The 22,417-nt window shown below is 48.5% G+C and overlaps 2 protein-coding genes across 2 annotated transcripts; both read left to right on the forward strand.

The window, feature by feature from the left end:
- The first annotated feature begins 5,706 nt into the window (after positions 1 to 5,706).
- On the forward strand, positions 5,707 to 10,799 carry LOC123397983 (pectinesterase-like). Its single transcript, XM_045092492.1, has 2 exons — positions 5,707 to 6,804; positions 9,767 to 10,799. Exons 1-2 carry the CDS (start codon positions 5,796 to 5,798, stop codon positions 10,456 to 10,458), a joined length of 1,701 nt encoding a protein of 566 aa, XP_044948427.1. The 5' UTR covers positions 5,707 to 5,795; the 3' UTR covers positions 10,459 to 10,799.
- Positions 10,800 to 18,984: 8,185 nt separating this feature from the next.
- LOC123398814 (glutaredoxin-C1-like) lies at positions 18,985 to 19,656 on the forward strand. Its single transcript, XM_045093265.1, has one exon. The coding sequence runs from the start codon at positions 19,115 to 19,117 to the stop codon at positions 19,424 to 19,426; it is 312 nt and encodes a 103-aa protein (XP_044949200.1). The 5' UTR covers positions 18,985 to 19,114; the 3' UTR covers positions 19,427 to 19,656.
- The last annotated feature ends 2,761 nt before the right edge of the window (positions 19,657 to 22,417 follow it).

The following is a 22,417-nucleotide window of genomic DNA, read 5'->3' on the forward strand; positions in this document are numbered from 1 at the left end:
CAATTGCTCCGATAGATGGCAGCACTATGCAATCAGCGAGGGATTGCCCCCCAATTTCCCTAATAATTGTTGGGGTCCAATCCGTGATCTTAGTTTCTTGAAGGCAGAGAATTGCAATGCGGTGTGCTGAAGCCACCTCACAAATGGCCGCTCTCTTGACTGGGTTGTTAAGTCCCCGGACGTTCCATGACATAATTGGAAGAAGGTTGTCATACATTTGGAGACAGTAACAAACTCCAATGGCTAAATTTACTAGATGGCCTCTGGCCCAAGCACAACACCGCTGCTACCATACAAGGGGGGCGCCGACGTCCACCAATATGCCCGAGAATACGTCGACGATGATGATCTCTACCACTAACCTTACACATGAAACTAAAACCTAACTCAGACCAGCTACTAGCCGGCCGCCATTGGAGCTGTAGGAAAGCTAACATACTAAACATCGGCCTCCGGGGCATGTCCATCGGATCCAGCCATGCGTGCCATGACGCGCAGCACACCGCTGTCTAAGTGTGTGAGCTTCGCAATGACAGCGATGTCGCTGTCCGACAGTGGCTCCTCGAAGCACCGGATGAGCGCTTTTGCGACGTCCTCGGTCAGCTTCTCTCTCGGTCCTAAGATCCCTAGCTCCTTGACGATGCGGAAGGAGGCACGCTGCGCCACCGGTATAGTCGATGTGTTAGCCGCTAGATGGGCGTTGTGTCTAGTCGGTGTGGCTGCAGTGCGGCTCTTTGGCGGTGCTGATGGTCGTTTAGTCGGCGTGGCGAGGATGGGAGGCTCCGTTGCACGGAAAAGGCCGCGGTGCTGCTGCAGGTTGCGGTCATCGGCGGTGATCTCGAGCTGGCAAACACGGCTAGTGACGGCGCCTAGCTGCACCTTCATTGTGCGGGCTGCTGTAGGTGTGGCACGGTTGAACTGGCCGCAGTCCGTCATAGCAGCAGAGAGCGTCGGGCTGAATGCATCAAGTTGCACCCGCTCGGCCTCGTCCACGTCGTCGTCGAAGTAGCTCTCGCCGCCGAAGTCTAGTGGTGCAGCGACTGCCGCCTCTGCAGCAGCCTGTACCTCGGCCGCCACTGGGTCTGCTATCACAGAGGCAACAGAGGTCCTCCTCGCCTCCGTGAAGAAGTCATCAACAGGGTCTTTTCCCTCTCATCGACCTCCGCTGGCCACCTCTGGGCGTGTGGCCTGAGTGCGCTCTCGGCCTCCCTCGAGGGCCACCACTTGGAGTGGCGCTGCAGCTGGTGCTGCTGGAGTGCGGCCGCGGCTTCGACGGTGGCGAAGCGGAGGAGGTGGGGGAGGTGTTGTGGCAACCTTGCCTCCCCCCTGGAGCTGCGAGGTGGACTTGGGGCGACGAGGAGATCGACTCCGTAGGCGTGCCGCTCCTGGCAGCGTCTTCCTAGCCGGGGTGCGGCTTCTCCAGAGCAGAACATCTTTCCAGGAGCGCTGGCCAGCACCCCTCGAGCCTCCGACTCCGTCATGTTCGCGGCCGTTTCCCCGGCGTGGCATGCCGCTACAGCCGGTCTTGGCTACTGGGGCATGCTCGCGGCGCTGCGCCTGAGCTCCCCGCTGGCCGTCCTCGGCCCCCATGGTCCAAGAGGCTGCCATCACCGCCGGGAATGGGTGGTTGTCGTGGTCGGAGTCGGACGACGGCAAGCCACTCTGGCCAGAGTGGGAGGACCGCGGGGAAGGCGTGGTCCAGTCCTCGATCCGATCCACGTTGACGAGCATGGTGTAGTCGGCCGTCGCCGGTGGCGGAGCTACGTCGGTCGGGCGGAGAGAAGCCCTCCATCTCCTCGACCCAGCTAGCTCCGCGCGGGAGCACTGCCAAGGTGTGCTTGGTGGGGATGTTGGCGACATCGCTGGTCCAGACCCAACACGCGAAGGTCTTGGTATGGCCTCGCTCTAGAGTTCGACTGTCGAGACGATCAACTCTTACTTTCTTGCCGAGGATGTCCTCAGCGCCTTCGACCGACCAGTAGTGCATGGGCACTCCTTCGATGATGACACGCACATGCAACAGGAGGGAGTCGAAAATGGCATGGTCGTGCTCGTGCCATGCAGAGACGATGAAGGTGGCGCCGTCCACCTGGATGGAGCCACGCCGCACCGCGTTCACCTGGAGCGTAGGTTGGGTGAAGACGACGAAGTAGTGCTCCGGGTGGTGGGCGGTGACGCGCAGCGAATGCATCGGGACGGAGAGCTGCGCCTCGAGCGCTCGTCCTACCGCCATCGGGGACGTGGCGTTCACTCCGTCAGCCGCCCGCAGCGTCACGGCGTGCGAGCGGAGGAAAGCCGCAGCCTGCTCTATGGCCGGCGACGGGACAGCCACCGAACGACTGTCACGGGGGCGCCGAGCAGGGTCAGCCTGCCGCAGCGGCGACACAGCCGGTGCCGACATGGCTCCTAGCGGCGGAGGGAAACGCAGCCTAGCGAAGAGCGGCTGTGCTGGCTGCACCGGGCCGAGCCTGCTCTTGACACAGTCGGCTCTGCCTGCGAACTTGGGGTGCTTCGGGCAGTGGCGGCTAATGTGCCCTGCGCGCTTGCAGGTGATGCAGTGGACGGGCTCTCTACAGCCGGCTACCTTGTGTCGAGAGCTAAGGCATCTAAAGCAGTGCCCCCTGAACTTGCTTAAGAAGGCGAGGCGCGCTTGCTCTGAGCTGGAAGCAGCGAGCCGGCCAGAGCACTGCAACGCAGGGGAGGCTCGAGGATCCGCCGGTCCGTTCGCGCGGCGCCGCGGTTTCTGGTAGGAGACCTCGTTCCAGCCCCCCCCCCTTGGCAGAGTCCTCTCTATCTAATGCGACTATGATTGATTTGAGCTTGGATGGTGGTCTCGGCATGGGGAGCTCCGGGAGAACGGGAGAAGCGACTGACGGCGACGTGCCAGTAGGATGGGCGGGCGACCTATCCGCAGGTGCAAGCGGCGCTACTAGGCAGTTAATGGCAGCATTAAAATCTCAACTTGTAAGGAATTCAATCAATGCCTAGGAGTACCACAACCACACTCCACAACGCAAGACCACTTACCGGCTTACCGCATAGTAAGAATGAAAAGTTGATCAACTGGATCCCTCAAAACTTTCTTAAAATGGTTGGGTTGTCCATAACTCTTTATATTGCCCTTATATAAAATGAATATGAGGTTTTTATTGTAAGAAATGATGAGTATAAGAGCAACTTTAGCAGACCCCGTATCCCATTGGCTCACAAAACGCGTTTGCAGTTCGCGCAGAACAGTTTTTGCGGGCTGACCCGGGCTGGCACAGATGCAGACCCTCCAAACAGATCTGTAAAAAAGTATATCCGTGGAATATACTTATTTACGGGTCGGCTTTGCGGGGTCTGCTCTTTGCGCCGCTGCATCCCGCATATCATCAGCCCGCAAATATCAAATACAACATAATTCAACAATCGAAAACAAACTGAATTATTCGAACCAAACATAATACAACAATCATCCGCATTACAAATAATTATTCAAATAACCGTAGCAAACTTAAATAGTACAATGCAAAACTTGTCATGAATACAAATACAAATGAATACAAAAATAAGTCACTGTCCAGCCCTTTGCCAATGGTGTTCAATGAGATCTTTCTGAAGTTGAAAGTGGGTGTCTGCATTTTCAATCTCCTTGTATGTCTGAAGAAAAGCTCTAATGTTGTTTGGGTCTCTAGCTGGTTTGACACGGCTACCCACATTCTCGTAAAAGAATTCTAAGTTCAATCCTCTCTCATCTTTAAGAATCATATTGTCCAGGATAACACAACATGTCATGATGTTCTTTAGGGTTTTCTTATCCAAAAACGAGCAGGACCACGGACAATGGCAAACCTAGATTGCAAAACACTGAATGCTCTTTCAATGTCTTTGCGGGCTGCCTCTTGCACCTTTGCAAAATCACATTGTTTTCTTGTTTTGGGTTCTTTGATGCTCTTGACAAATGTGCATCAAGGAGGGTATATACCATCTGCAAGATAGTACCCTTTTGTGTATTCATGCCCATTGATAGTGTAGTTGCAAGCAGGAGCATCACCACTAGCAAGCCTAGCAAACAAATGAGGCCGTTGCAACACATTGATATCATTGAGAGTGCCCGACATACCAAAAAAGCAATGCCAAATCTATAAATCCTCGGATACTACGACCTCTAGCACAATTGTTGCATCACGAGACTTGCCACAATACATCCCTTGCCAAGCCTTGGGGCAATTTTTCCAATTCCAATGCATACAATCAATGCTACCTAGCATGCCAGGCCAACCTCTCCTCTCATTAGATGTCAACAGTTTCTTTGTGTCATCTTCATTGGATGCCCGAAGATACTTAGGACCGAAAACAAAGATGATCACTTCCGCAAATCTACGCACATACTCAATTGTGGTATCTTCACCAATGTGAAGATACTCATCGGCATAGTCAGCCGGAACGCCATATGCAATCACCCGCATAGCTGCAGAGACTTTTTGATATGCACTAAATCCCTTTAAGCCCGCATCATTCCTTCTTTGAGTAAAATACCGGCAATTTGCCTCGCAAGCTTGAACAAGTTTCACAAAGAGGGATCGGCGCATTCGGTACCTTCTCCGAAAGAGGTGCGGAGGATATGTAGGATTCTCTGCGAAATAGTCTTGCATCAACATCTCGTTCCCAAGATGGCGATTCCGAGGAATGCACAAACGCCCTACAGTCGATCCTCGCCTCCTCTTCCGGTTCTCGTCTTCATGCTACTTCACGGCAAGCGCCATGACTAATGTTTGCTGCCGAAAGTTTGCATGCATGGTCTCAACATACGAGCCGTCCGAATCGGACGAATCGGATAGTAAGAACTTCTCGCACGGGGTCAACTCCATCTTCTCGCACAGCTCGCAAAAATCACAAAAAAGGGACTAACCGGTGGCGGGTGATCCCGGGCGATGACGAGGGGGTGCGCTCGACGTTGGTCGATCCCGGCGGCGGCGGCGGGCGGCGGCTCTTCTCGTCGGATTTGAAGGGGCGGTGCAGCGGCTCACCTGCAGATATGGCCGGAATCGCCGGCGGCGGGCGGGCGGCGGCTCTTCTCGTCGGATTCGAAGGGGCGGTGCAGCGGCTCGCCTGCAGATATGGCCGGAATCGCCGGCGGCGGGCGGGCGGAAGCAAGGGCGGGGCGGCGGCGGAAGGAGGAGGAAAATAGCGTGGGCTGAAATGTCCCTCCCGCCAATTGTTTCTCTGTGATGCAGGGCACCGCAGCGGCGAGGAGAAAACCCGCGTTTTTCCATGTTCGGGTCGGAAAATTGCCGCGCCCCCAAAATTTTTTGCGGGCCGGGGCGGGATGCGGGGTCTGGTCGGGCAGGCTTTTCGGTCCGTACCCGCATTTTGACAGTTATTTTGCGGGTCGGGGACGGATGCGGGGTCTGCTAGATGATCTAAAGTGTGTCCGAACGTGTTCGATCAGTCATCCAGCATCGGCCACATAGAATTTGTTCTATGTTTTTTTCACTCTTAGACATAAAGTGAAGGACATGGCCTGTGAAATGAAAATTTAGGAGGTGGCAACAATGGTGGGTACTAGTGGTAGAATATCGGCGTTGATTCGTCAACTGTGCGACGCCTTGATCTCGGTCACGGATGGTTTGATCTCGGTCACGGATGGTTTTCTTGATCCAACGGCTAGGAGATGCAGCCAACTCCCTCCAATCCAAATACAAAAGATTCTGGCATTCCACAAGTACATATAGGCACCAGCCATTAGCGTCCATCACGCACTCACTCAGTCCCACGCTCTTTGGCAGTCGAGTCGTGTCGTCCACATCACAATGCCACCCTGCTTGTACAACCACGGGAAACCAAGGCCTCTTCTCGTCCTCCTCGCAGTCACCCTCACACTACTCGCCGCCGCCGCCGGCGCCACGGCCGACGATGTCTCCTCCGGCACGGTCCCCTTCTACCCCTCCGCGGAGGCTGCCGCGGCCGCGCACTGCGACGGCACGCTGTACCCGGAGCTCTGCCTGTCGACGCTCGCCGACATCCCGGACCTCCACAAGAAGCCGCTCCCGGACGTGATCTGCGCGGCCGTGAACCGCACCGAGACCGAGGTGACCACCATGTCCGCCAACTGCTCCGGCTACCTCCGGGAGAGGTCCCTCAGCGGGCGCGACCACCTCGCCGTCACGGACTGCATGGAGCTCCTAGAGACCACCATGGAGGAGCTGGTGGCCACGACGGCCGACCTGGAGTCGCCGTCCGCGGCCAGGCGGCCGACCATGGATCACGCCATGACGGTCCTCTCGGCGGCCATCACCAACCAGCAGACCTGCCTGGAGGGCTTCTCGTACCAGAAGGGCGGGGAGGTGCGGCGGTACATGGAGCCCGGCATCCTCCACATCGCCAAGATGGTCAGCAACTCGCTGGCCATGGCCAAGAAGCTGCCCGGCGCCAAGAAGCCGTCGTCGACGGAGAGGAGCGTGGCGCGGCAGCCGTTCACGGGGTACGGGCAGGTGGTGAAGGGCGGGTTCCCGCGGTGGGTGCGGCCCGGGGACCGGCGCCTGCTGCAGGCGCCGGCGTCGGGCATCAAGGCGAACGCGGTGGTGGCCAAGGACGGGAGCGGGGGGTTCACGACGGTGTCGGCGGCGGTGGCGGCGGCGCCGACCAACTCCCAGAGCAGGTACGTGATCTACATCAAGGCCGGAGCGTACATGGAGAACGTGGAGGTGGGGAAGAACCACAAGAACCTCATGTTCATGGGCGACGGAATGGGCAAGACGGTGATCAAGGCCAGCCTCAACGTCGTCGACGGCTCCACCACCTTCCGCTCCGCCACAGTCGGTAAGTGATACTGCTGCATTGCACTTATTTACTTCCCCAACAACAAATACAGTATGTAGTAACTGAGGGAGTAAATTACTAGTACTAGTATTGATTTGAGAGTTGTCTAGTCCGAGGTGGCGTTCACGGTAAACTCCCCCCGTGCACTAGACGTTGTCAGTCAGACTCAGATCGATCCATTATTCATAATTCATACCGGGGCGGGCCCGTGCCATGTCTATCCAAGAGCTAAATGCTCTGCTGTCGCTATACGAATTTACGCACACCAACTGCGCCGCACGTGGTCCGGTCCGGCCATATATCCCATAGTTAAACTATCTCGAAGGAAATACTATACCAAGCAAGCAAGGCTGGCTGGTTGGATGGAAATATAATGGCACTGTGCGTGTGTGTCGACAATGGCGTGGGACGGACTCTCTTGTCTTGTGCATGCATGCATGCATGCAATCTTCCTTCCTATAGGTTATAGCTAGTTGCCACGGCGAGCCGTGCGTTGCAGATCGATGAGGCACGCAGGCAGCGGCATGCCGCACACCTGTGCGAACGCGGCCGGTAGATAAGATAAAAGGTAGCTAGTGGTATCTGGGCCTGCACCGTCGGAGTGTCGTCCCACCTAGTAGTAGCCCCAAGTGGAGTAGTAGTAGTAGTGGCATTTATGTGCGGACAGGTGCGCCCGTGATCCATGTCGGTGCAACCTTAACTTGCCTCCTTGCATGCGTCGGTGCAGTCAGTGCAGGGCACACTGGCTAGCTAAGCTACCATCACAGTTACTTCGTCCCTTCCTAAATGTAAGTCTTTTAAGATATTTCACTAGGAGTCTACCTACAAAACAAAATGAGTGAATCTATATTCTAAAATATGTCTATATACATCCGTATGTAGTCCATTAGTGAAAACTCTAGAAAGACTTATATTTAGAAACGGAGGGAGTAAGTACAAATCTTTGTACAGATTTTAATAATGGACTACATATAAATGTATATAAACATACTTTAGAATGTAGATTCATTCATTTTTTCTTCGCATGTGGACCATTAGTAAAATCTTCTAAAAGACTTATACTCCTTTCGTTCGAAAATACTTTCCTAGAGATGAATGTATCTAGACTTATTTTAGTTATAGATACATTCATTATATTAATTTTTAGGATAAGTATTTTCGGACGGAGAGAATATTATTAAGCCACATCCCACGGGCCCCACGCGGTAGCTTCTGCGTGCACCGTGAAGTGGGCAGTGCCAAGAGAGCACATCGATCCCACACACGAATAGGGGGTACAAAAGTAGAGAACAAATGGTGCATGTGCGATGCTTGGTTTCGGTCTCATGCATTTCGGCGGCAGTGGATGTACATGAGCGGTAGGCCGGTAGCGGCGGTAGGGGACCTGGAATTAAAACGTATTCTCTCTGTTCTTAAATATAAGTTTTTTTTAGAGATTTTACTACGGATTACATACGGATAAAAATGAGTGAATCTACATTCTAAAGTATGTCTATATACATTCATATATAATTTGTAGTAGAATCTCTTAAATGACTTATACAGTATTAAGGAACGGAGGGAGTACGTACGTACGTGCTCCGTGTAGGCGCGCACTACACAGAGAGTGGCCATGCATTCGAGCAAAGCTGCATGCGAGCCCGCATTCGCCGCTCCGCCACAAATTCAGGAACTCATTCAAGTGCCCCGACGGAAATCTATATATCCATGCATGCATCTATCCAATAGGTACTATTATCTCACTAGCTGTCTGCCCCCTGTGTACGTACAGTACGTGTTATTGCGACCACATGGCTGCTTGTACAAATGGACTGCTACGCTGCAACTACCTCCAACCAATCAACCGCGCATTATTATGGACTAGCATACCATATAAACCGGGACCCGTATACATGTATGTGTCCCTAGCTAGCTACTTTCTTTTTGAAGTCGATCATGCCCCTCAGGGCTTCGATCCATTAAGACCAGGCAGAAGAGAGTTGTCAGATTAATTTGCAGAGACCAGATGAAAATAGTTACAGCACGGCTGATTTGGCCATCCACAAGACCCACAAATATACACCGTCCAGATGTGAAGCCCGGCCCGTCAAGGTTTCCCACAAAGTAATCACCATCGATCACTTGTCTCCAAGCAAGAGAGTACTCCACATTAGTCCTAGATGACCCATCAAATTAAAAGCCCACAAAACGAACAGCACAGAAACCGTGCCAAGAAACCAAAGCATCACCCGTGATTACTACTGCTTGTTAGCATGCTGCAAGCAAGAAAACAAGGACGTACGAGACCACAAGGGCATGTCGCGTGTGTTGGATCGTCGAATCTGATCCAACCAACAGCGGCAGGCGGCAAGCGCATGCAGGCATGCCCCTGCGGCTGTTCCAAACGTACCCCGCCAAGACAAGGATAATATTCAATCGTACGATACGTATGTACGTTTCCGATCAGCCTGCTTGCATTCCGCCAAGAATTCATGCTGCTGCTGCTGCTGCTCCCTTTGTTCCGATCTGTAGCGCACACTGCACATTGCACGGTAGAGAGAGAGAGAGAGAGAGAGAGAGAGAGAGAGAGAGAGGCGCACGGGAGTCGGTGTCGATTTGTCCCTGTCGTCGTCGGTGGAACAACAAGAGCAGGGTGGGACGAGCGCGGCGGTACGGTGACCACACGGCCGAGGCGGGCCTCGTCGTCGTTGTTGCGTTGCGCGTGGCTCCTGCATGTGCATGTGAGGCGACGCTCTCCATGCAGCTATAGCTAGCTAAGCGTGCGTCGGTTCATCCATCCTATTCGCCCGTTCGTCCTGGAAGGACGTGAAGGTGGTCCAAATACCCAATTAAGCTGAGGAAAGAGACGGGCTATTCATTCCTTGTGGTTTTTGCACCGTAATAGAAGCTTTCTGCATTCAGTGGATGGAATCCCACATCCGTGTAAGTTTTTGCACTAATGTTGTACTTTGTAATTTTGCAGCTGTGGTGGGCAACAACTTTCTAGCCCGCGACCTGACAATCGAGAACGCCGCCGGCCCGTCCAAGCACCAGGCAGTGGCGCTCCGCGTCGGCGCCGACCTCTCGGCCTTCTACCGGTGCAGCTTCGTGGGCTACCAGGACACCCTCTACGTGCACTCCCTCCGTCAGTTCTTCCGCGAGTGCGACATCTACGGCACCATCGACTTCGTCTTCGGCAACTCCGCCGCCGTGCTCCAGAGCTGCAACCTCTACGCCCGCCGGCCCCTCCCCAACCAGAGCAACATCTACACGGCGCAGGGCCGGACGGACCCCAACCAGAACACCGGCATCTCCATCCAAAAGTGCAAGGTGGCGGCGGCCTCCGACCTCGCCGCCGTGCAGTCCAGCTTCAAGACCTACCTTGGCCGGCCGTGGAAGCAGTACTCCCGCACCGTCTTCATGCAGTCGGAGCTCGACAGCGTCGTCAACCCCGCCGGCTGGCTCGCGTGGGACGGCACCTTCGCGCTCGACACGCTCTACTACGGCGAGTACCAGAACACGGGCCCCGGCGCCGCCACGTCCGGCAGGGTGACGTGGAAGGGGTACCGCGTCATCACCAGCGCATCGGAGGCCAGCACCTTCACGGTGGGCTCCTTCATCGACGGCGATGTCTGGCTCGCCGGCACATCCATCCCATTCTCCGCCGGGCTGTGACCGACCAATTCTTCTTCTATCATCATATCATATAAAGCACCCAATTCGTCCTGAGTTCGAGTACATCCAATCCAATACCCCAGTGGAGCTGAGGGGCACCTGCCTGATTCATCTTATTAGTTTTGTGGCATTCTTTTCACCGCAATAATTAAGTTTGGTGGCTTATGTGTTCATTTGGTTATACTTATATTGTTTATTTATGTGGTTTTTTGTTAACTAGCCAGGTGCCTCGGCCAATTGTGCGGAAAATGTCATCGTCATTCCGTTTATTTGTTTTAGTTTTGACACGTACGTATAAATGTAAACTATATATTGTGCTATCTAAGAAGTAATACTTATATTAAAAAATGTATAGTATTGGGGCTTCACAATATATTTTAGGCTATTTGGTGTTGGCACAACTCTTCCAATATCAACTTTTATTGGAAAAGGGGCTTATGTTAATTTTCTTGGATGTGGTTAGGCCTCATTCAACTGAGATTTAATCAAATCTCAGTCAAACTAACGTAACATGCAAGATAGAGGAAAAAAACTAATTTTATTTTTTGCACGAATCTTAATATAAGATTTCACAGATATAACATCGAGTGAGCCTTAACGAAGTTTCAGTCGAGTGATAGTTAGCAAGACTGAAATTTCTTTGCCGGTAGCACAACAGGATGCATCTTTTAACGACACATATCTCTAGTGGTTCTGGTTTTACTATAACCAGGACGACATCACGGCTATTTTTTCAGCTTCGCTTGTGATAAAACACATCACTGGCAATTTTTTGACATTGCAAACATGCTACAGCTCACAACAGAGTGAACATATATGTAAGTTGTTAGAATCACCACGATCCGACGAGTGATCACACAAGCACAGAAATAACATATAAATTTATTAATGAGGTTCACGGACATGGCTTATCCTCAGGGCATGATTAAACATGTTTCTTCCTATGTATAAATAAATATAGTATGATCGACTATAAGCCCATTGAAACTATGAGACATGTTTTCGACACGACGCCATGAACGGTCTGGCCACCACTGCCACAAGTGCCTGGACTGTCCTTCTCGTGATATTTGTCCAACCTACCAGTTTATGTCTAGTCTATTTGCTATGTGTAGTGCTCTTATATAATTAGCTTGAGTGTTCTGATCCAAAACACCCTGAAGGAAGCAGGTACTATTGGGTCTTCAACCTGAACTTGAGGGATGAACGATTCGAAGTTCTCGATTCTAATAGGAAGCTGGAACATATTGAGTTAATGAACATCACCTCTACCATCGCAGGGGCGGTACGGATGCTATGGAGGAAACATTACCCAAAGTCCACCATTGAGCACTTTCAGATCATCGACATCGATGTACCGAAGCAGCACGGGAAGTAAGACAAGAAGCATGCTATTATTTTTCAAATTTTCGCAACAATCTATAGTTTTTTAAATTTTCTAGACATACATTTTTTCTTTTTCAAATGATTATCTGTATCAAGACGTAATTAGTTTGCATGGAATAATCTAGGCAGTTGTACAGTGGACATCATTAGTATCCTAATACGGGTGGGAGCGTCTGCCTTATTATGATCGCTTTGGCTATGTAGAAATGATTCTGTTTTTAATTGCAAAGTCTTTTCTAGGGTTACCACACATTCACGGTGGGCTCCTTCATCGACGGCGACGTCTGGCTCGCCGGCACATCCATCCCTTTCTCCGCAGGTCTGTGAATGACCAATTCTTCTCCTGTCATATCATAAAGCACCCAATTCATCTTGAGTTCGAGTACATCCAATCCAATACACCAGTGGAGCGGAGGGGCACCTGCCTGATTCATCTTATTAGTTTTGTGGCATTCTTTTCACCGCAATAAGTATGGTGGCTTATGTGTTTGGTTATACTGATATTGTTTATTTATGTGGTTTTTCGTTAACTAGGCAGGTGCCTCGGGCAATTGCGCGAAAAATGTCATCATGCATCCCGTTTGTTTTAGTTTTGTTTGACATGTATGTATATATATATATATATATATATATATATATATATATATATATATATATATATATATATATATATATATATATATATATATATATATATATATATATATATATATATATATATATATATATATATATATATATATATATAAGAAATAATACTTATATTAAAAATGTATAGTACTGGGGCTCCACAATATATATTTGGCTATTTGTTGTTGGCACAATTCTTCCAATATCAACTTTTATTGGAAATGATCTTATGTTAAATTTCTAGGATGTGGTTAGGCATCATTCGACTGAGATTTAATCAAATTTCAGTCAAAGTGACATAACATGCAAGATAGAGAAAAAAACTGATTTTATTTTTTGCATGAATCTTAATATTTGTATCCACCAACAAGTGTTGCCAATATATATGGTAGCTGGCTTGATGGAATACCAAATATTCTTAGTACGCAAATACCACTAGTGAAAAACGGGCCTTTGGCCTGGACCCTTTAGTCCTGGCCTGCCTCTGGGCCGGGACTAAAGGCCCGGCCACGTCGCTCCAATTCTCAATGCCTCCCTCGAGGCTTTAGTCCCAGCCCGTAAGGAGCCTTTAGTCCCGCTTCGTGTCCCAAACCGGGACTAAAGGGCTACGTGGCGGGTAGTGGTGGTGGCAACCGTTCGTATCCCCCTTTAGTCCCGGTTGGTGGCTCAACCCGGGACTAAAGGACTAACACGTGGCCTGCCGTAGTGGTGGCGACCGTTGGTATACCTCTTTAGTCCCGGTTGGTGGCTCAACCCGGGACTAAAGACCCAAACGGTTTGCATCCCGCGTCGTTTCGGGCGATGAAAAGCACGAATCGAAGCGTACAGTCGCCATTTCTCTGTTCTTCTTCTCTCTCGCGTCACCCTCTCTGTTCTTCTCCTCTGTTCTTCTCCTCTCTTCTTCCCTTCTCTTCTTCCACCATGCCAACTAGCTTTCGTAAGGTGCTCGCACATGGCACGACGATGCTCGATGTCGTGTACACGAACCTGAGCAACGAGGTGCCGTTTTTTCTTCAACAGTTGAAGGAAAAATGGTTTGACCACGCAACGGATCATGAGAAGTTCTTGGGGCTTGATCTGGAGTACACGGCCGATCAACGCGGTGTTGCCGTCATCCAACTATGCTTCGCACGCCATGTCTTGATCTTCCAATGGGCGAGGTAAGTTTTGAGGCTTTCTTTGATCCAAGATAATGACATTGTAAGTTTATTTGTTTCAATCATAGTTGGTTCCCTTCAAATAGTTGTAGTGAAACAATTTTGATTAGTTGAAGGGGAGCACAATCTAATTGGAATAGTGTTTCATAATCTGAAAAATCGTATTAGAATCAACTAGTGTTTAATATGTTCCATTGGAATCGTAGTTGGTTCCCTTCAAATAGTTGTAGTGAAACAATTTTGATTAGTTGAAGGGGAGCACAATCTCATTGGAATAGTGTTCCATAATCTGAAAAATCGTATTAGAATCAACTAGTGTTTAATATGTTCCATTGGAATCATAGTTGGTTCGCTTCAAATAGTTGTAGTGAAACAATTTTGATTAGTTGAAGGAAACACAATCTGATTGGAATAGTGTTCCATAATTTGAAAAATCTGATTGGTTCAATATGTTCCATTGAAATCATAGTTGTAGTGATACAATTTTATGCGGTGTTCTTTGATCCAAGGTTATGAAAATTGAATATAGCTAGTGATCTCTCTAGGTTCCATTGGATAGCAATATGATATGTCATAGTCATGAAAATTGCATATAGCTAGTGATCTCTCTAGGTTCCATTGGATAGCTATAGTGATCTCTCTAGGTTCCATTGCATATGTTCTATTTGAATCCTAAAGATAAGTTTCTCTTTAGTTGTAGTGAAACATGTTTCCTTATTGCAGCAGTATGTAACATTTGTTCCATTTTAATTTGTTTCTGTTGCAGGAGTGACAAGCATTGTCCACAATTCATGGAGTTCCTTCGCAGCGGCATCACTTTTGCTTCCGTTGACATCAGGAACGACAAGCTGAAGATGAGGCACAGCTTCGGTATTGAGATACCAGCTGGTTGCCTCGTTGATCTCCAAACGATATTCAGGCTTCGACATGACAGGACTTCGATGGCTCATATGGCAGTTGCCTTGATCGACGAGTCATATGGTGATATGAAGACCAGTTTCCCAAAGTCTCAGCACAGACTTTGGGAGAAGGGCCCACTTGATGATATCAACATTGAGTTTGCAGCAAAAGATGCATACGTTTCATACGAGTTGTACCGCAAGATTCGAGTCGTCAACTATGGCCAGCGTCACCTCGAGGAACGTGGACATTCTAATTTAGATGATTCAGACGAGTAGTGTTCTTAACGTCGAACAATTGTATATATATCTATGGTAGCTATTATTATGTACTGTTTGGACTAGTATCATGTACTTCTTGGACCAATTTATATATGTCTAGTTTCTATTTGTGCCATTATAGTTTCCAAATTTGAATGGTTTAGCCCTTTCTAACTTCATTTGCTACTTTTGAATGGTTTTGCCCTTTCTAACTTCATGGTATCATGCATTTTGACCACATATATATACAAAAAGTCTTCAGTTCAAATAAGTTCAAAAAATGAAATCCCTTTTATAACAGATCTGTTTTTTATTAAAACAATCATTTAAAAATGAAAGACCATTAGTCCCACGTGGCGTGCAGCGGAACCACGTGGCGTGCCGCGGAACGCATGGTGGGTCGTACGACGAAACAACAGGGGACCTCATCTGCAATGACGAGCTTAGGATACCCAGGGAGAATTGGAAAAGGATAGTGAAAGAAATTAAGGAGGGACAAAGAAAGTTCACTGCAGATAGAGATAAATATTTGCTCACACTGGTCCTCGGCAATGACGAACATGGAGGACGAACGCGAGGCTTCGGTCCTTCTTACCCGTGGTGGCTTGGGTTTGCCAGAGACCAAGACACTTACAGAAGCCGAGAGAGAGCAAAGAAGCGGCAGCAGGATGAGGAGAATGACAAGTTCAACCAGTTGCTTGCCAGGATTAACGAGCAACAGAAGCAGATTGATGAGCTTAGAGGAGTATCGCGCCAGGAAGATCCTGCACTTGATATTACCGGCGCCCCATCTAAGCGGAAAAGCAGCATGACTGAATCTGAGGCCCCGCCCGACGATGAACGAAGAATGATAGAGGGCGGTCCCGGCTACCCCGTGGATGGAATCAAGGAGTCAACATCATGTGAACTCCATCAGAAATTCAAGAACATATCCATGAAGGTGGCCGTTGGACAAGCTTTACCTTCTGGCCCTGATGCACGCTGGCATGGCCGTGAGATTCCAGCTGGCTTTGCTAAAGTCGGGGTGGATGAAATCATGACGGGGTTTAATGATATGGAGCTCGACATAGCTGGACCCGAAGATGAGAGGACACTCGGAGAAGTACTGGGTGGAGTCATCCTATGGGACAAGAACTACATCAAGCTTCCAGGCTCGGCCCCAAGCACAACACCGCCTCCGAGTCATCGCAGGTCACCTACACCTCCATTACCTCCAAGCCCTCCACATGACGTCGGCCAGCACAACACGAGTCCATCTCGATCACCGCCGCCAGACTTGGGTCGTCCGTCTCCGCCTCTGCCCGCACATGATACTAAGCGGAAGCGTGACAGCAAGAACGCTCCGTCGAAGATTTCTAAGCGACGGAGCTCCCCAAAGCGCAAACTGTCGCCCCTCCCAAAGGTACCTCATGCTAATCTTCCTATCAGACCTTATGATCGTACCCCCGAGGAAAACGCCAGGATAGCAAAGGAATAACATGATGCGCAGATGAAAAGGAAGGAACCCGAGCCCTGCCCGGAATACACCGAGAAGCACATAGCATGGGCAAAAGACTTCATAACCACTCCATCACAGTATGACTTACACTATAAGCCTGATGACTATACACGCACATTGCAGAAGGAAGTGAAAAAGAGCAGCTCACGTGCAAGTGCAAGTGGGAGCAAATCAAGTTCAACTACAAGCAAGAAAAAATCAGACGTTCCTCAGCTTGGACAACAGGCCAAACAGTCGATCCCACCCCTCAAGGTGTTAACCGAGAATGTTCCCCCTCCGGTGCAGGGGCAAGCTTTTGAAAGAGCAAAGGAATTGGCGGATGAATGTGGTATCTCGGTTGAAGATTTACTGGCTTCCCAAGACGACAGGATACCCAAGGTTGTGGTAGCCCCTAAGCCACAGTTTGTCATGGTAGAGCCTTTGGTCAGCAAAGATGATCTCCCAACAAATATGCGTTACTTGCATAAATGGTACTTAAGTGAATCAAAGAATGGGAGAACGATGATCGTGCTGAGTGTCCCACGGGAGTACTACGCCCGCTCCGAAGAAATCCATATCGACTTTAATGAACTCTTCCATATGTACAATGGCGACGCCCTCGACAAATCGCTTATGAGTTGCTATTGTCTGTAAGTTTTTTAATTCGTTGTCTACATATAACTTGTTTAGTTATTTCAATTCATTGTCTATATATAACTTGTACTCTATTTTGCAGAATGAAGATTCTGGAGTGTAAAAGTAAGAGCATCCTAAATATTGGGTTTATTGACCCAGATAAAATACATATAGCGACGCTAACTGACAAACCCAAGGAGACGGAGGAAAACCTTCTAAGGTTTCTAACAGATCAAAATTTCTGTGACCACATACTATTTCCATACAACTTCAGGTGAGCGTCTTTACTCTGTTGTGTCCATTCACTTATAAGTGTAATTGATAAGTTATTGACACACACACACACACACACACACACACACACACACACACACACACACACACACATATATATATATATATATATATATATATATATATATATATACATGTGCAGCTTCCATTGGATTCTGTTGGACATTCAAATTGATAAGGGAAGAGTTGATGCCTTCGACCCATTATCGAGACCCTTGGAACAGTTCCAAAGCCTGCAGGACATGATCCAAGGGTAATTTTAATCATTCTTGCACTCTATCGGTCTCTTTCGATGATTTTCTGATATATCAATTAATGAAAAACTTAGCAAATCATTATCCTTGTCGGGTAGGGTTTGGAAGCGGTTCAAGTGCGTGACTACCGGTAACTTTCCTGAGAAGCTGACCTTTAGAGCAGCTCAGGTAAGTAGTAGTATGATATACTTCTATTAATTTTCAATACATTTATGATGCTAGATTATTATTTTGATTATATATATTCTATTCTCGTAAAGTGCGACCAGCAGCCACGGGGAACGCATCTATGCGGATACTATGTTTGCGAGACCATTCGCACGTTTACCTCTGAGCTCAAGGACCACAGATTCGACGTAAGCAATGAACATTCACACCTCTATTTTTACCCGTCATTCTTTGTTATCATGATTGATATTCATATTCATCTTCTCTTCTTATATAGCACACGGCCATGAGGACGAAGGTCCTACCAGAGCAACGCGCGATTGCTGTTGCAGAGGAGCTTGCGGGATTTCTGAGGACGGAAGCTATAGATGGCAAAGGACGATTTAGTGTAAATAGGGGCCATTACTGATGTTCGTCCATGTAATCGAATAAACGGGCTCTAGTCCCGATAATTCAGATCTGCATATAATTGTATATATATATGCTCGCTTGTAAGATAAGTTAATCTTATATATATATGCATAATTATTTTTATTTAAATTATATGAAAACTAATTCCCGAACACCAAACGAGGCATCACGTTAATCTCCCGAACACCTAAACCCTAAAACCCTAAAACCCAAAAATAATTTCATTCAAAAATAAAAAACCCAAAAACCAGCAAAATCTGAAAATCTTTAGTCCCGGTCCGTGTAACGAACCGGGACTAAATGGCCTGCCCCTGGGGCGCTACGAGGCGCCCACGTGGAGCACCTTTAGTCCCGGCGTGTAACAGGCCGGGACGAAAAGGTTAGGCCTTTAGTCCCGCCCCTTTAGTCCCGGTTGGTGAACCGGGACTAAAGCCCCTTACGGGCCGGGGCTATAGGCCCTGTCCCCACTAGTGTACGGATAACAACGTCTGCCTTATTATATATGGTTGCTTTGATTATATAGAAATGATTTTGTTTTTAGTTGTAAAGTCTCTTTGGTTACCACACGTCGCACGCGGAAAAACACTATTTCGGCATTCATTTTTTTTAATACGCCTGTTGGAGATGCTTGCCCGAATACACAAGACCATCTCTCCCCGAGTCTCTCTCATCTGACTTGTGGAATAGGATAGAGGAGAACTTACAGAAAGTCAGAGCTCCAGGCCTTATCAACAATACATTCCGTTGGACCATGGCCCCTTTGGTATCAATCAGGTCGCCGCAACGCCATATATATTGCAATCCAAATATTCGATGCTCCACACTAGGCGACGTGTAGTCGCACAAATTAAAGCAGCTCGGGATTTATCCGAACCCTCCCGTATCACCTTTTTTTGGGTCAAATTGCTCAAGATCATCCTGCCGGTGCACATTTCCATGGCTATATATGCAAGGCTCCCCTATGTCCAGCTCTAAGCAAGTCAGCACAGCTTAAAGCCCCGTATACGAGAGCTAGCAAGAAGAGCACAGCTCCCTAGCATTAGCCCCGTATACGAGAGCTAGCTAGCACTAGCACTAAGGTTGATGGAGCAGGTGACGAGGCTAGCGGCGCAGCGAGCGGTGGTGATCTTCGGCATGAGCTCCTGCTGCATGTGCCACACGGTGACGAGCCTCCTCCGCGATCTCGGAGCCAACCCGACGGTGGTGAAACTGGACGAGGACCCTAGGGGGAAGGAGATGGAGAAGGCGCTGGTGAGGCTCCTAGGCCGGAATCCTGCTGTGCCGGCGGTGTTCATCGGCGGCAGGCTCGCCGGATGCACCGACAAGATCATGTCCCTCCACCTCAGCGGCAAACTTGTCCCGCTTCTTCGTAATGCAGGTGCTGTCTGGTTGTAGTGCATGTGCATAGGAGGGTTTTGTAGATATTCGGCCGCATGCAGCTGACACGGGAGAATAACTAGTATATACACGTAACACCTATCCTACGTATTCTGTCATCTTGTATCAGGTGATGATGAAGACTAAGCCAAATGCTTGACCCCTTCTTTTCACTGAGGGGAAAATATCATGCATGGTTTCTGAAATAGGAAGGACCCAAGAATAATGAAACTTGAGATTCAGTCGTACCTTTTCGTCAGCATTTGGATAGTGCACCAAAAAGTGGAACTTTTTATTTTCAGCAAAAGCATCCTTGATCTCATGTAAAGCCTTTTTCTAACACAGCCTAACAGGTTCACGCAAAGATTCTTCATCACGTGCATCCCGTTAATTACATAGCGGGCCTCTAGGACTTTTCGATAGGATAGGTTCCGAAATACAATTTTTTTTTCCACATGGGTGCGTGTCCGTCAGCGTCATTCGAAACAAATTTTCTGTCAGGATACTTTCCAAAGAATGCTTTTAAATCCTTGACCATATCAAATATATCATCACCAGTACGGGGGACATGCTTCTTTCCGTAATCTGCCTCACCTTTGAAATGTTTGCCTTTCTATTTTAAGGGATGCCTGCTCGAAAAAAATTGATGATGTCCGAGATACACATTATTCTTATATTTTCCAAATATATATTTTCAGTCTCATCTAAAGAATACGTGCATGCATTGTATCAATTATTTGTGTGTCCCCAAAGGTTACTAAGAGCAATCCAATTATTAATGGTTACAAACAGCAACGCTCATAGGTCAAATTTGTGTTGTTTGTGCTCATTCCATACACATACACCTTTTATATCGTCCCACAACTATCAAAGTTCTTCAACTAATGGCCTTTGGTACACATGAATGTCATTGCCGGGTTGCTTCAGGCCTTGGGTGAGCACTGGCATGATAATGAACTTCCCCTTCATGCACAACTATTGGGGATATACGTACCCCATGGTTTGACCTGGCAAGGAGGTATGACCCGGTCACAAGGTTTGACTCGGCCCATCAACGGGTAGCTCATAGGTCACCCCGCTCGCCGGGCCGACCTGGACGGCAAGGCCCACTGTGCAAGACGGTATTGAGGCGGTTCATGGAGAGGCTTGAAGGGCGGCTCAAGAGAAATCCCAAGAAGAAGAAATATTCCTTCCAAGGGAAGCGGGGCCCGGATTAGGATTCAAGAGAAGCTAGTTCAAGTCCTAATAGGACTCGATGTAAGCCTACCCCTTGAACTTATATAAGGAGGGGCAGGGCACCCCAAGAGGGACAAGAAAAACCGACGAGAAAAGTCATTAGAGTTATACAGATTACACACCCTCGAGATTAGAGGTAGCGATTTTGCACCCTTGTAATCGAGATCTTCATCAATGAAACACAAGCATGACGTAGGCTTTTACCTCCATCGGGGGGGGGGGGGGGGGCGTACCTGGGTAAACTCGCATCTCTCGATTCTGACCAACCACTCTCAAGCCGCCACATAGTTGCGATGGCCTCACACCTAAGTTCTCTCACAAGGACATTTATCGTGACAAAACCACGACAAGAAAGGAGGAAGGTTCTAGATACATAGAGTCACATGTCAGGTGTTATGATTGTTGTTCTGCTCATCAAAAGGATTAATGCCATCTGCACTTATACCAAACCATAAGTTCCTTTCGTCATCTGCAAACTCTCGCCACTTTCTCTCAATTTTTACCCACTGCGACCTGATACGTCTCAAACGTATCTATAATTTTTTATGGTTTCACGCTGTTATCTTGTCTTCTTTGGTTGTTTTATGTACCTTTTATATTTTTTTTGGGACTAACTTATTAATTCAGTGCCAAGTGCCAGTTCCTGTTTTTTCCGTGTTTTTGACTCTTTTCAGATCTGATTTTGGAACGGAGTCCAAACGAAAGAAAAATCCCGAAATGATTTTTTCCCAAACGGAAGAAGACCAGGGGGATTTTGGGCCAAGCCAGGTGGGCTCCAGGGAGCCCACAATCCCCCACTCCGCCACCAGGGGGGAGGCGACGGTGGGCAGGCTTGTGGCCTCCCTGGCCACCCCCTGACCTAGATCTTTGGCCTATAAATTCCCAAATATTCCGCAAAAAATCAGGGGAGCCTCGAAAATACTTTTCCGCCGCCGCAAGCTTCCGTTTCCGCGAGATCTCATCTGGAGACCCTTCCCGGCACCCTGCCGGAGGGGACTTTGGAGTTGGAGGGCTTCTTCATCATCATCATTGCCCCTCCAATGACTCGTGAGTAGTTCACTTCAGACCTACGGGTCCGTAGTTAGTAGCTAGATGGCTTCTTCTCTCTCTTGGATCTTCAATACAAAGTTTTCCATGATCTTCATGGAGATCTATCCGATGTAATCTTCTTTGGCGGTGTGTTTGTCGAGATCCGATGAATTGTGGAGTTGTGATCAGATTATCTATGATATATATTTGAGTCTTTGCTGATTTCTTATATGCATGATTTGATATCCTTGTAAGTTTCTCCGAGTCTTGGGTTTTGTTTGGGCAACTAGATCTATGATTCTTGCAATGAGAGAAGTGCTTGGTTTTGGGTTCTACCATGTGGTGACCTTTTCCAGTGACAGTAGGGGCAGCAAGGCACACATCAAGTAGTTGCCATCAAGGGTAAAAAGATGGGGTTTTTATCATTGGTTTGAGATTATCCCTCTACATCATGTCATCTTGCTTAAGGCGTTACTCTGTTCTTATGGACTTAATACACTAGATGCATGCTGGATAGCGGTCGACGTGTGGAGTAATAGTAGTAGATGCAGAAAGTATCGGTCTACTTGTTTCGGACGTGATGCCTATAGAAACAATCATTGCATAGATATTGTCACGACTTTGCGCGGTTCTATCAATTGCTCGACAGTAATTTGTTCACCCACCGTCTACTTCGTTTCATGAGAGAAGCCACTAGTAAACACTACGGCCCCCGGGTCTATTCACATCCATCGTTTACACCTC

Source organism: Hordeum vulgare, chromosome 5H (assembly GCF_904849725.1).
Source record: "Hordeum vulgare subsp. vulgare chromosome 5H, MorexV3_pseudomolecules_assembly, whole genome shotgun sequence".
Taxonomy (NCBI): domain Eukaryota; kingdom Viridiplantae; phylum Streptophyta; class Magnoliopsida; order Poales; family Poaceae; genus Hordeum; species Hordeum vulgare.

Bases quoted from the DNA above. Each gene is read 5' to 3' on its own strand.
- LOC123397983 (XM_045092492.1), top strand. From the start codon at position 5,796: ATGCCACCCTGCTTGTACAACCACGGGAAACCAAGGCCTCTTCTCGTC. The intron at 6,805-9,766 runs GTAAGTGATACT...GTAATTTTGCAG, and splicing joins CTTCCGCTCCGCCACAGTCG to CTGTGGTGGGCAACAACTTT.
- LOC123398814 (XM_045093265.1), top strand. From the start codon at position 19,115: ATGGAGCAGGTGACGAGGCTAGCGGCGCAGCGAGCGGTGGTGATCTTC.